At 41.4% G+C, this 14,324-nt stretch overlaps 1 protein-coding gene across 1 annotated transcript; it reads left to right on the forward strand.

Moving 5' to 3' along the window:
* Window positions 1-1,033: 1,033 nt before the first annotated feature.
* Window positions 1,034-14,104, forward strand: alp3 (alkaline phosphatase 3). Its single transcript, XM_056374436.1, has 11 exons — window positions 1,034-1,538; window positions 2,558-2,674; window positions 2,978-3,093; window positions 3,492-3,666; window positions 5,311-5,483; window positions 5,571-5,711; window positions 6,595-6,664; window positions 8,013-8,147; window positions 10,046-10,237; window positions 12,641-12,757; window positions 13,640-14,104. The coding sequence occupies exons 1-11, from the start codon at window positions 1,469-1,471 to the stop codon at window positions 13,954-13,956; spliced, it is 1,623 nt and encodes a 540-aa protein (XP_056230411.1). The 5' UTR covers window positions 1,034-1,468; the 3' UTR covers window positions 13,957-14,104.
* The last annotated feature ends 220 nt before the right edge of the window (window positions 14,105-14,324 follow it).

Raw genomic sequence — 14,324 nt, forward strand, 5'->3', positions numbered from 1 at the left:
TCAGCCGGTCCGACCCACCATGCAGAGCGCCGCACCAACCCGTTCAGCTGTCACACTCCCCCGTCACAGAGCTGCAGCCACAGCGCGTGCAACCTGAGTGGCAGATCTTTGAAGTTTAAATAAGACCAGAAAATAAATGGAAAACACATTACCTGCTATTATTTCCAGCAAACCATGAAAATACAAAACTCTTCACAGCGCACCTGCGAAAATTGTGGAAGAAAACATTAGAAACCAAAGATTTAATAACAATTTTTTTGACACCAGAAAACAGAGCAGCTCAGAGTTGAGGGTTTAATTGAATAAAATGAATGAATTAGACGTAGAGTATGTGCCTTTCAAGTCTTCCTCGGGCCTCTGACCGAAACACATCAGCAATTATATTTGAATGAAATATGAAGCTGCTTTGATTTTTTTTTTTTTTACTTTGATACCTGATTCACGTTTTGCAGGTTGAGCTCCCAGTTTCTCTCTCTGAAACTCGTGTCGTCATTATGAACGAGGGTCATTTTAGTGGCTCTTCCTGCTTCCATTCACAGTGCTAACACAAATATAAAATCCTCTCTCGTCCCCCAGTGAATTCATGGTGTTTAACCCAATTTAAAACATTACCACATTTGCTCCTCCACATTTGCACGGCTAATCACTGGGAACATGACGTGACCAAGGTGTGATGCATGGTACCTGTTGAATAAGAGGTGAAACACGCTTTTGCATGTTACCTTTTTATTTTGTTTTTCTCTCTCTCTCTCTCTCAGTGTCAGCGATGGTGAAATTTTGGGACAAGCAATCAAACAAAACACAATACAGACGTTCTCCTCTCGCTAATGCATTCATTGGAAAATAGATGGCTGTGTGTTTGTGCCATTCAGCTCAGTTCCCAGTGGACTCTGTCTGTCTCACTTACATAACTGCATCCCCCGACGTATTATCTGTCAGATACAGTCCATTCATGATTAGAAATCACACACACACACACACACACACACACACACACACACACACACACACACACACACTCTCTCCATAGCTGTTTGGTAGATTCACTTCCATTCCCTTGATCTTTAGCACAGTGTCATAAATAATGAACGAAACGCTGTCATTAAGCTTTAACTACGGTTAATAATTGATTCCTTAGATTTAAACTATTTGTCAAATACTGTTTACTGGATCAAGTGGAAATAAATTATATCTCGACTCCATTTATTGTTCTATAGTCATTTAGCAACATTTGCATTTTTCTTCTTTCTTTTTTTTTCTACCTGTTTTCATCTTCAACCGAAGCAGGAGACTTTTTCAGTCAGAGGTCATAAATCCACCAAGGGCCGACGGGCCATTATTATTATTATTGTCATTTATGACATGCTACTGAAGATGATTGGCAGCTGGTGCGATTGGAGAAGAGCATTATATCGGCCGAGGAGGTGATCGAAGATTAGAGGAGCAGATCTCCAGCCTGGACTTGGCCATGGAGTCGACAAGAGTGGCCATCTTGGCTCTTCTTCTGCTGCTGGCGTTTGGATCTTCCACTGCCAAAGGTAAGAAAAAGACAAACACAGAAGACCTGACTGTGTGTCCAGCTCCAGTACTTCTACTTTTATCTACATCAGCTTCTTCTTGTTTTTGGACACTTCTTTGGAGCTTCCAACTAGAACTGTTCTGCTCATTGAGGCTCTGAAAATTCAACCATCCTTGAACCTCAACTGAACGTCACCTTGTATGTCTATCGCGTTCTTCTTTTTCTTTTCATTCGGCCTTTCAACTTCTCTCAGTGGTTAAACGTCAACGAACGTTTCTTCTGCATTAATTAATTTCCCTTCAGCTGAGTTTTCATCACCTTTCAGTGCTTAACTTTCGACCGGCCGCTTTCCTGCAAACCAGCACATTTGGGTTTCTTCATGATAACATCACAAGGGTCTGAAATTGTTGAGCTTGATGTATGACGCTCACCTTTTTACTGGCGTTCTCCTCTCACATCGTGCTCTGTTTGTGCCCTCGTTTCTTCCTCTACTGATTCCTCAGCTTCCACCTTTCTTTTCATCCTTTACTGATCATTTACTCTTTCTGTGCATTTTTCCTACCCTCTCGTTTTTTAAGGGGCTTCTGAACTTTTCAAATCAGCAAACTCAGTGCTTGTGGAGTTGTGTAACTGGCTGCTATCAGCACTTACAGCTTGTTAGTGGACTATAATATTAAAAAAAACAGGTACCTGTTTACAGCCCAGAGAGATGTACTGTAGATAAGAGAGCATGTGAGAGAGGTACGACAGGTGCTGATACAAACAAACATGCTAATATACACATTCAAATCCCTAAGGCCTGAACAAAGAGCAGTCAGCTGGGTTTTAAATTCTGCTCGACTCTCTGTGTTTCTCACAGACCTTAAAGTTTGTTCAAAGCCTCGAGTTACACCTGTAGTGAGATGTGTGATTCCTTTGCTTTAATCTGCAGCTTTCCCCCAAAAAACAAAATACCAACACCGCAATTCATAGCACTGCTGCCAATAACACACAGTGTGTTCGCACTAACTCCAGTGTAACTTGTGTGTTTGTCTGTAGTCGAGGAGGAGAACCCGGAGTTCTGGAGGTCACAGGCACGGAGGACGTTGCAGTCGGCTTTGGACAGGAAGCTCAACACCAATGTTGCCAAGAACATCCTGTTCTTCCTCGGAGATGGTAAATCACGCAACGCATTAATTGCCTCACACTAATAACTCTGGATAGCCTGAGTCAGTAAGACAAGCAGAATGAGGAATTACTGCCTGACCCACTTTTTTATAAAGTATTTTCGCCACCTGTCCTCGTGTCGCAGTTTCACGAAAAACAGAAGAATAAACAAAAGATTTATATTTTAAAGAAAATGAAGCTTGAACACACTAAGAGGCATTTTAATTAAAGCAGAGGATTTTAGTATACGACTATAAAAAGGATGGAGTGTGTAAAAATGTGTGTGTGTGTGTGTGTGTGTGTGTGCACCAGGCATGGGAATCACAACCTACACAGCGGCTCGTATCCTCAAGGGACAGCTGCAGAACCAGACAGGAGAGGAGACGGTGATGACCATGGACACCTTCCCCAATGTGGGATTGGCTAAAGTACGTACACACACACACACACACACACACACACACACACACACACACGTGTCAAAATACACTTTCAAGACAAGATGACACTGAAAAGCTCTGATCTTACATTAGAATCATTCGTGCGTCAGAGCCTTTTACAGAAATATAGATGGTGTTATAAAATGTAAGCAGATATGTAAAAGATGGATTTGCAGTTTATTGTTGTGGTTTCATTTACTTGATCGATTACAGAGCTGTAATTGTTGCTTATTTTGCTCTTAATGCCTCATTTGCTTGTTTTCTGTTTTCTGTTATTATTATTTTCTGGTGCACGAGCAGCAAATTTCCTTCATGGGGAACATTAATATTTAAGTGTGTGTGTGTGTGTGTGTGTGTGTGTGTGTGTGTGTGTGTGTGCTGTGCAGACCTATAGCGTGGACTTCCAGATTGCAGACAGTGCAGCTACAGCCACAGCGTATCTGTGTGGAGTGAAAACCAACCTGAACACTGTCGGAGTGAGCGCGGCGGCTCGCAACGGAGTCTGCAAGACTCAGAAGGGCAACGAGGTCACGTCCATTCTGAAGTGGGCCAAAGATGCTGGTGAGACGAACACAAAGAACAGACAAACAAATAAAAAGTATCATAAACTTTTTGTAATTCAATTCAAGCATCGTCATATATTTTTCTCTATGTTTTGGGGATTTGAAATGGTGACAATGATGATCTAATCATAGTGATTTGTTTCTTTTATAAAACAGCATGTTAAAGTGGATAGTGTTGAAAATAAGAATTATTCAGATTTGAAATAGATTATTCCATTAAACATGTGGCGTTAAAGCATGAAGCCACTTCCAAATATTTGTTTTACTTAGTTGTGAATTGCACCAGAGCCAGAAACACTTCAACAACAGAACAATTTCTACAATATTTCTATGACAATGTGAATGAGATCAACGCAGCTGCGCAGGTTGTTGCAGAAATAAAAACTCGACTGATGTTGAAAACTGCTCCTGAAATCCTTTCGAGACGAAACTGAGGGGATGATAATGCAGGATGTCTTCACATGTTGCTGTGATTGAAGCAACAAATTGGATTTTTCTTTTGACTTTTTGTTGAGCAGCAGGCCCTGCTGTATCACACTTTAGTTCTTGCTCCTGACAAAAGAAAATCCCTCAGGTCTTAAAGCAAAACCCGATTTTACAGCTGAGCGCTCTGCTGTGAGCTGCATCGCCCCGGCAGAGCGATGTTACCGCGGCCACCGGGGAGCTGAGGGCAACAGCTGCCTGTGGCCACAGGTTACACTGCAGGATAATATGCTGCACAAGGAAGCACCTTGACTCTTATCATGTTCCACTGTTATCTGCGGACATAAATATCTCATAACACACACACACACACACACACACACACACACACACACACACAGCGTGCCACAGCCCTGACCCCGGCGCAGCAGCAGAGACTGACACCAGGTGTGTGAAGGTGTGAACCTTATATAGTCTTTGACCAGAGGACGACTCTGTTCGATGTCACACATTTTTATTAATCTGTTTGCTGCTACAAAGGAACATGTAAACCTGCTGTTCCCAACCAAATATCAATATGATTAATCAATTAAATATTTGCTTGTCAAATGTCAGCAAAGTGTGAAAATTGCTTGTTTTTTTTGCCATTCTTTTCTTAACTTAAATGATTAATCAATTATCAACATTGTTGCAGATAACTTTTCTGTTGACCCACTAATCAATGGATCAGCTGATCGTTATGCTCATAAAAAACCAGTGGGACCATTAGTCATCGTTTTGCATTGTCAAGCATTGTTCAAAACCACAAATCTTTATCCTGAATTCCACCTATTTAGGTACAAAATAATACATCACATAAAAACCTCCAGATCATTCATTTGGTGTAATGATGCAGCTGAGAAATAATCCCAGCATGCAGGGTTGAATATTTCTCGTGATACAATCCTAGCTCTAACAGATACAGAATATATAGTACATGTGAGCACCTGTTTATATTAGTCACACAGCACAGCTATTTGGCTATTTACACCAGTATGGAACAGCCAACAGCGCCTGGAGTGCTTTGCTTTTTGTGCCACTAAAAAACACGATGACGCAAAATGTTGCAATGCACCATTTGATAACTACTTAAAACCAGTGTGTGCAGGTTTCTTACACAAACACACAGGCCTTTATGCATCTACTGTACATTTAAACACGGCCCAAATTGATCTTTCAGGCAAGTCTGTTGGGATTGTAACAACCACCCGGGTGCAACACGCTACCCCAGCAACCAGCTACGCCCACAGCGCCAGCAGGAAGTGGTACAGTGACGCCGACATGCCTGATTCCGCCAAGAAGGAAGGCTGCACCGACATCGCCTCTCAGCTCATCAAAAACACAGACATAGATGTAAGATTCTCCACCCCCTCACATCACTCTGATGTTAGCTTCTTAACGTTAAATTAAGTGTAAATATGTGTGTTTGTGTGTTTCCAGGTGATCATCGGTGGTGGCAGAAAGTACATGACCCCTAAAGGCACCAAGGACCCAGAGTACCCCAGGGACTACTCCTCCAGGGGCAAAAGAAAAGACGGACGCAACCTCATCAATGAGTGGCAGAGCCTGAAAACTGGAAAGGTAACACTTTGTGCAACATTTCGTGTATGAAAGGTGCTATACAAATAAGGTTTATTCTTGTTCTTATTTTACCAGATGCAGTTTATATATATTTCCAACATATTTTCCACAGCAGTGGTTTTTAATGGCACAAGGCTGGAGAATTAGCACCAATGAACCATTTTCTAATATTTTCACAAACTGCAGTGGATGGAAACTTGCATTAATTAGCATTTTTTCCCGCTGATTTCCTAGAAACTATTTTAAAAGTTGTGTTATATTTGAATAGAAACTTGACAATTTTTTTTATGCATTAAAAACAACAATGGAAATTCCATTTACCTCCATTGTTTTAGTGTAGAAGCAGAATATTCAAGGGTGGTATCCCAAAATATCTGCCAGGGTTGAGTTTGATTTATTTAATGTTTATTTAACTTTGTTTAATCTGCTATGAGTATAATTTATTGTGTACACCTTTAAATGCAGGGACAGTGTTGTTGCTCGCTAACAGGGAGAAGTGGCCGTCAGGGATGACACACTCGTTTACACTCAAAACACTTGATGAAAGGAGCCGTGTGTCGTTTTAATCACCACAATGACTTTCTATTTTTACATCCTTGAATTATTACCACATTTTACTGACATTTAACCATAAGTACAATATCTGTAAGAGTGTCACCGGGAATAGTATGGAGTGTAAAATCTCTCAGCCATAGTGTCTCACAATTAATTTGACAGGGAAACAAAATGCTACACATTTATCCTCAGATTGGAAACAGGTGAGAAAACTGTCAGTGACTCGTTCAGCAAAGAAAAGAAAAACTCATCCAGTGACTAATAACAAGCTCAAGACCTTTTACTATCCTCCTCCCACTCAGTGTACCAATGTGTTTGTGTCACACAGGTAGCCCACTATGTGTGGAATAAAACAGACTTTGATGCTGTTGACCCCGAAACCACCGACTACCTCATGGGTGAGTTTTCTTTTATTTTTATTTTTCTATGTTTTTCATTTTCTCTTTTTCCAGCAGAGTGGTACGTGGAGGTAAAGCATTCCCATCAGGCCCTTGACGAACACAGCATCGATATGTGCTGTCCTGAAGTGTCTTTGATTCGCCCACCGGCTTAGTCACGTCATCTTAGGATGTCAGTCTTGAGCACTACTCCTCATGTTTTCACTCAAACTACTCCACCTGACCTACATAGTGTTTTCAAGCTGCGAAATCATTCAGGCAAATTCATTTGCACAAAAGAAGTTAGGTGTCCTTGCACCTACACTACTTACTGCAAACAATCCCACAATGCAATGTGCTATATTTTATAGATGTGAAAATTGTCTGTGAAGATCTCAGTTTACTGCTGACTATTTAGTAAACTATCCATCTACACTATATAGTTATTTAAAGAAACAGATTTCTTTTTCTTTGTTTTGTTTAGCTTTTTAAATCATTCAATTGTAATGTATAATGTCATAATACAGTAGTTGTGCAATCGAACAGTCGTTTCCTTACACATCCAGCAGAGGGTCAAAATTAGCATTAGCATTAGCATTCTGAAGTCAAATATTCACACTTTTAGCTCTGTTTTTGGTCTCCACCTACTCCAGGCCAGTCTCACAAAATGCTTTAAGTTAAGATTTTCCTATAAGTCTGAGTTAAAGTTTTCTTAGAATAAAAACAGTTGCACAATACACCCTTAAGTTTCCTTTAAATATATTTAAGGTTTTCTACTTACTTAAGGAATTGCACAGTTGCACAAAACACCTTAACCACCAAAGTAAGGAAAGAACTAAAGGTACGTCTGACTCTATCGTAACTACAACATCACATTAACTTTTTTCCTTAACTAAGGAAATCTTTTAAGAGATTCTGTGTAACACCCTTAAGTAACTCCCTCAGCGAAGGAGAAATTAAACCTTTAGTGCCTTACTTAAGTAGGAAACTTAAGGTGTTTTGTGCAGCCAGCCCCAGCAGCTAAATGCTCCAACATACTCCAACATGTTCACCAGCCAGTTGCCAACTTGTTCTGTCATTCCTGGGCAGGAAGCAAACTCTGTGTCTTCTTCGTGGTGTGTAATAGTGCGGAGGAGATGTAGAGATTCAGTCATCATGCTGTTTCTGGACTGATTGCTTTTGGATTTTTCCCCCTGCGCTCTGCTTTATCACTTCCTGTGTGCTGAAAATAGTAATAGCAGTGGGAGGAAGGGACGTTTCCTTTGTGCTGCACCTCCACTGTAGGCTGATAAAATCGGATATGCTGTATTTTAACATTAAACTTTTGGCTGTTGCATGTTTTTATTTGGTGTCACCTCTCGCCGCTCAGCTCTGTTTGAACCCGGTGATCTGCGCTTCGAGGCGGAGAGGGACCCGAGCATGGACCCGTCCATCGTCGAGACCACGGAAAAGGCCATCCGCATCCTGCAGAAAAACCCTAAAGGCTTCTTCCTGCTAGTGGAGGGTGAGGACAAGAGCTTCAACCACCTTCCACACACTCCCATCAATTACTCCACCAATCAAAGGTTGGATAACAAAACCCCTGGTGGGTGATGGCTCTGCTAAAAATAGGGAAAGAAACACGTGGTTGGTCCCCGTGGATCAATTGAATCACTGACCTGGTAATGATCACAAAGGGAGCCCAAGTAGCAATTAAGAGACTACAATACAGTAATTGTGGTTGTTTGCGAAAACATCAAGGTGTGTTTCATAAAATAGCTTTTTCCATCAATGACATTGGGTTCGTTTGAGGCGTTCCTCGTGGTAGCTGCTATATAGAGACAACCTCCAGAATATATAAGGTTATAGAACTGTGAACCTGCTGACTTGACATTGATTGTTCATGCAGTTCAATGAGTTTGCCGCAGTGTGTGTGTGTGTATGTGTGTGTGTGTGTGTGTGTGTTAGCGGAGTGTGGATGGCTGGCGTGTTTTCCGTTCCACACGGCTGCCTCACCGGCCTCCTCATTCATCTCTCCTTTAATCTGAGGCAGCTGCCTGGGGACTCCATAATGCAACCGAGTGTCTTCACAATGACTTTAAAATAACAGGCAAATGTATAAATAGAAGCAGGCATATGGTGCACCCAATCACTGACAGCTCACCGAGACCACAGCTTATTAACCGCAGTCTACTTTCCAGTGTAGCTGGTGAGGAGAACAGGTGCTGGAAGAATTTGATAAAGAAAAGATGTTTATATGAGCTACATCTCCCAGCAAGAAGACTGATCTAAAGTTCAACTTTGATTCTCTGCAGGAGAATGTGGGACACGTTTCCCAATTTATGTTTTATTCCAAGAGTCATTTCTTGATGAAATAAGTCGTCTTCTCACCTCTAACAATGTGAAGGGAAATCCATTGCAATTTTAACAGGTCCCAAAGGCACAGCGTTGGAATTACCTCACCTCAATGTAAGGCATGCATATATATATATATATATATATATATATATATATATATATATATATATAATACTTGACTTAGAGCTGTCCAATGAAAACAACCAATTCAAGACAAAAGTCATTTGAGACAAGTCAGACTCAAACACAAGTCTCAGTCAAGTCTCGAATCATTCAGGACAAGTCCTCGTCAAGTCTGGAGTCGTTTAAGACAAATCATTTGAGACGAATCCAAGATATTTGTTAGTCACAGTGGACAAGTTGGAGTGAGGTCCCCAGTAATTTGAGATAAATCTGTGTCAAGTCTCAAGTTTGAGTCAAGTGTTAACTAATCTCAGACAAATCCAGATTATGTTTCAGGTCATTTGAGACAAGTCTAAGTCAAGTCTTAAGTCAGTCCTGACAAGTTCCAAGTCATTGGTCTTGTAATAGCAAGTCTCCTGTCAAGGTCCAAGTCTGTAAGGACACGTCAAAGTCGAAGTCTTCACAAGTCAATTGCTCATCAGTTGTACGTCCTTTAGTTCTCTGAGTGCTGTCAATCAAAATTACTGTTTGTTTAACAATTGCCTTAAAGGTGTTTTTTGCATAATTAAGATAAGACATTTTTAACGTATAGGACTAATTAAATATTCATGGTACCTGAATGTTTTCTTTCAAAACTCAAATCAAGTTTTAAGGCCGTCAGAAACTCAGAAACTGTGGTGAAGTCAGAGTCAAGTATCAAATCCCTGTTTCTGTGAGTCTTAAGTCCCAGGACGGCATGTTTACTATTTGATTGACTGAGTCGCTGAATCACATTATTTTCTTTGCGAATGTTTTACTTAGAGACGAAAACTGTTTATTCTTTGAATTAAAAGAAACCGTCGTCATAGTGAAACTGACTAAATAGATAAAGAGAAATGAGAAAATTAAACTTTTTCTTACTTTGTCATCATCTTTAACCCCTCCCTCTCTCTGTGTGGCCAGGTGGGCGTATCGACCAGGGTCACCACGCCGGCCGGGCGTTCATGGCCCTCCACGAGACGGTTGCTTTTGACTACGCCATCGCCAAGGGCCTTGAACTCACCGAAGAGCACGAAACTCTCACCGTAGTGATGGCCGACCACTCCCACCCGTTTACCTTCAACGGATACCCATTTCGAGGGCAAAGCATTCTGGGTAATTATGAATTGCCTTCAGTTATTTCTCCTAAAGGCTTTTCATTATCAGTTTAATATCAAGTATCGTAAATCTTCTCCTTTTTCCTTCCCTTATTCCTCTTTTCTTCCCTCCATCCAGCTCTCCCTCCCTCTGGGTGTCTTTATATCCCATGACAATAGACACCCCAAGGTGGCTGTGTGTGTGTGTGTGTGTGTGTGTGTGTGTGTGTGTGTGTGTGTGATGCCAGCTTCAACGCGCCTCTGCCACCAGCAGCTTGACATTTCCTCTGCTTTCTCTCCCCTGCAATTACAGCCCGCGTAAACACATATAGCCAGCAGCCTTTCAGTCCCTCGCCTTTCTATTTCCGTCCCTCGCTGTCTCTCCTCCTTCTACCTGTCGCTGGCTGTCGACTTTGACGCCCCTCTCTCACTTACATTATTCTCCCGGAGTTCGCCCCGCTCCATCAGTCTTTCTCACCTGTTAATCTCTCTTTATCAACCTTACTCACCTATATCGCTTCAAGTCTCTGTCCTCTCTCCTTTACCTGGACGTTTAAAACCTGAGATGAACCACCCACATTCACAGAGGAGCAGAGGGTTAAAATGATTTATTGGTTTGCCTGTATCGGACTAGATGTCCTTTTTGCTTCATTACTCCGTCTGATCTGTCGTCATTTAAATGCAGTAAATTGTCACTTCTAGATTTGCAGATGCAATTGATTGATGATAAATCATGACAAATAAATTGCATTTCCTGTTACACTTCACAGTAAAAGCCACTTTGTGTTTAAAGTTGAATGCTTTTTAGAAGCATAAGTAGGAAAAAGTTTTGTTAGCAATTAGCAGTAACTTGACAGCTATTGTCTGCAGAAGTAAAAAGTAAGGCTGATAAAATTACAAACAATAACACTTAATTACATGCTGCATCTTTTTACTCTGCCACCGACAATAAAAGCTACTACAAGGAAAGGTAATCACGGATTGTAAACACATTGATTGGGGAGAAAAATGTTGACCATAAATAGAATCAAAAACAGGGTTTGGTTTAATGAAAATCGTTTTTCAAAGCTGAGAGCAGCACACAGTTGGTGGAAGAAATCACAAAAACCTGAATAAATCCAGGTAACTATGTGCGCGGCTTCATCATACAGCTGGAGGGGAATAAAAACAAAACCCTTTAAATAAGTGAAGCAGTCACTCTTCTAAAGCTGCTAATCTACCTAAGTTATCATCGAAGAGTCTCTCACAAATGTCTAAATGCTGTTTCTAAGGATCCGTGTCTCCACCCGGCCCAAAATAAAAAGGTCAAAAATGGCTTGGTGTAAAAATAATCACATTTAAAGGGGCTGTCTGTAAGTTTTCTCTGCTGCCGAACGTGTTTTTTTTGTTGTTGTTGCTAGGAGCAGGTGGTGGTGATTGTTGATTGACGAGAGCTTCAGCCATCGTTGCAATCCCATGTCACCACACAAACAAAAATTTTCTTTTATTAACGCTCTTGACGGCACCCGCTGTTGTACCCGTTTTCACAGGATTGGACATAACCAGGACGAAAACAGAACAGCAGTAGTAGAAAACAAATGAGGTTTTATTTGAAACTCTGAAATTCAAAATTAAACGTTCATCTTCACAAAAAACGGGACATTATGTGCGTCCCAGGAAAGAATAGAGCAGTCGCTCAAACAATCCAGGAAAACCGGAGCTACGAACCCTGAGCTACAGTGAGTCTCTATTGGAAAAGTGACGAGACAGGTCGCGGCTAGCTGGTTAGCATGCTAACTTCAGTCGAAGAAAAGTGGTGATAGAGACAAGAGTTAACACTGGTGTTGCTTTCTACCTCTGGACACAGCTCTTGGCGAGTAAAGGAATGAAGTTTGATGCTGAACTCGCAACATTTCTTCTAGATTGGTGAATAAACAGCTGCTAATGCTAACGTTGGCTATGTAGCAACAGCAAAACTTACAAATAGCTCCTTTAAAGATTAAACATATATCAGTATCAGCCTTCAGAAGTCATATTGATTGGGCATTTGTGCTGCTCCCACCTCTCTGCTCTCTCTTTCCTGTCCTATCCTTATTTTACCCTCCTCCTCCTCCTCCTCCTCCTCCTCCTCCTCCTCCTCCTCCTCCTCTCAGCGGTGCAGCAGTGATTAATGTGCTTGTGAAACTCTGAGCTCTTCATCAGCGGGGAGACTCGCCAGGCTAATGGCTCATCTGGAGAGAGAAACACTGAGATACTCAACAAGCTCTAGACCTCCTGCAGCACCCTGGGGATCCAAAGACCTCTCCTCTGTGTGACTGTATGAATGTGTGTGTGCGTGTGTGTGTGTGTGTGCATATTTGCATGTGTTTAGCAAACTGAAGCAGCAGAAAAATGAAAACAATAACTCAAAGATAATCTTTGAAGGTCTCCCTGTATTCTGCAGGTAAATCACCGCTGTGGGCCACAGACATGCTGCCTTACACCACGCTGATGTACGGCAACGGACCCGGACACAAAATCACCAACGGCAAGCGCCCTGATATCCGCAATGTCAACACCAGTAAGATACGAACCTTATTTCTTCATTTTCCTCACATGAAAATCACAGAATTCAGCTCCCCAGTTACAACTCTCCTTAAACAGACAGTACTTCGTAGTTATTTCTTTTATTTTCTTCAGTTTGATTGTGTTCAGGGACAGAAACACAACGGGAATGAGGAAACTCTTTCCAAACAAAAACAAACAAAAACAAACTGGAATGACCTTTAAATTTTACCCCGCTGTATTTAGATCCATATCTGCTAACACGGTCTAACCTTTCCTTATAACGTCATTACTTCCTGTCTCTCTTTCTCTGACATTTTTGTGATTTAATTTTCATATATATTTTTTATAAACCATAAGAGAGAATGACAGTTCAGTTAAGGTAGTATGGATGATGATGCGACACATGGAACAAATAAATCGATAAAAAAAGCTATTGAAAGGAGTTTAAGTGTTCAAGTAAGAAATAAAAACTATACATAGCATTTAATTATTACTTTTCCCACATGGCTGATTAAAATTTTGTCTTGTTTTATCAGCATTTGTAACTTATATTCAGTCTTACTTCAATTAAAGCTGCATTCATTTATATTTTTGGCCACTTGGGGGCAGCACAACAACCTGTAATCACAACACAGACCTTATTAAGTTCTTATGACTAACATGTTAATGTCAAAAGTTAATGTTAAAGTTTATTTACACACAAAGCAGACACTGAGCAACATGAGCATTGATTTGATCTTGTGTCTATGTGTTTCAGCTCTATTTTCATCCATTGTTAATATAAAAAATATTGATTGTAGAAGCTTAAAAGTGAATTAAACTAATGGACGCAGTTGGAATTTAACGCAATTTACTTTGTGTAATGAATGTAACGTAATATTTCTGTGTCTTCCAGAATCTAAAGACTACATCCAGCTGTCTGCGGTGCCCACAGAGTCGGCCACCCACAGCGGAGAGGACGTGGCGGTGCTCGCCCGCGGACCCATGGCCCACCTCTTCCAGGGCGTCCATGAGCAGAACTACGTCGCTCACGCCATGGGCTACGCCGCCTGCGTGGGCGCCGACGTGAGGCACTGCCAGGGGCAAACCGCACCACCTGCGGTTCACACCACCTTCACCGACCATAAGAACGGGAACAGGGGAGTTCACGGCTCAGCGGCTCTGCTCAGCAGCCTCCTCAGTGCCCTGGTAGCACTTACACTGTTGATGTAAGATCCCCTTCCTCAGTGAAGCCTATTGATCTCATTCCAGTTGCCACATTAAAGGGATTAGAGGTCAGGGTCGCAGAGGAGCGGGCAGGGATTCGGAGACTTGCTCAGGGAGCGGAGGTGTACCGCTGTGGCTTATTGAGCCAGGGTTTCCCCCCTCTCCTAAAGGTTGGAAAACAATCATTAACATTCACGCTCATGCTACAAATAACAACCGTTCATCTTTAACTTTAGCAGTTTACTGAATCCCTCTTATACCAATAAAACTATCCTTGAATAGAGAGATGGTCTGTCACTTTATTAATATTAATATAATAAAACAACACATATGTCATGTGTTGCTTTCAGCTTTGTTCCAATGCATTTTTCAAC

Source organism: Seriola aureovittata, chromosome 4 (genome assembly GCF_021018895.1).
Source record: "Seriola aureovittata isolate HTS-2021-v1 ecotype China chromosome 4, ASM2101889v1, whole genome shotgun sequence".
Classification (NCBI taxonomy): domain Eukaryota; kingdom Metazoa; phylum Chordata; class Actinopteri; order Carangiformes; family Carangidae; genus Seriola; species Seriola aureovittata.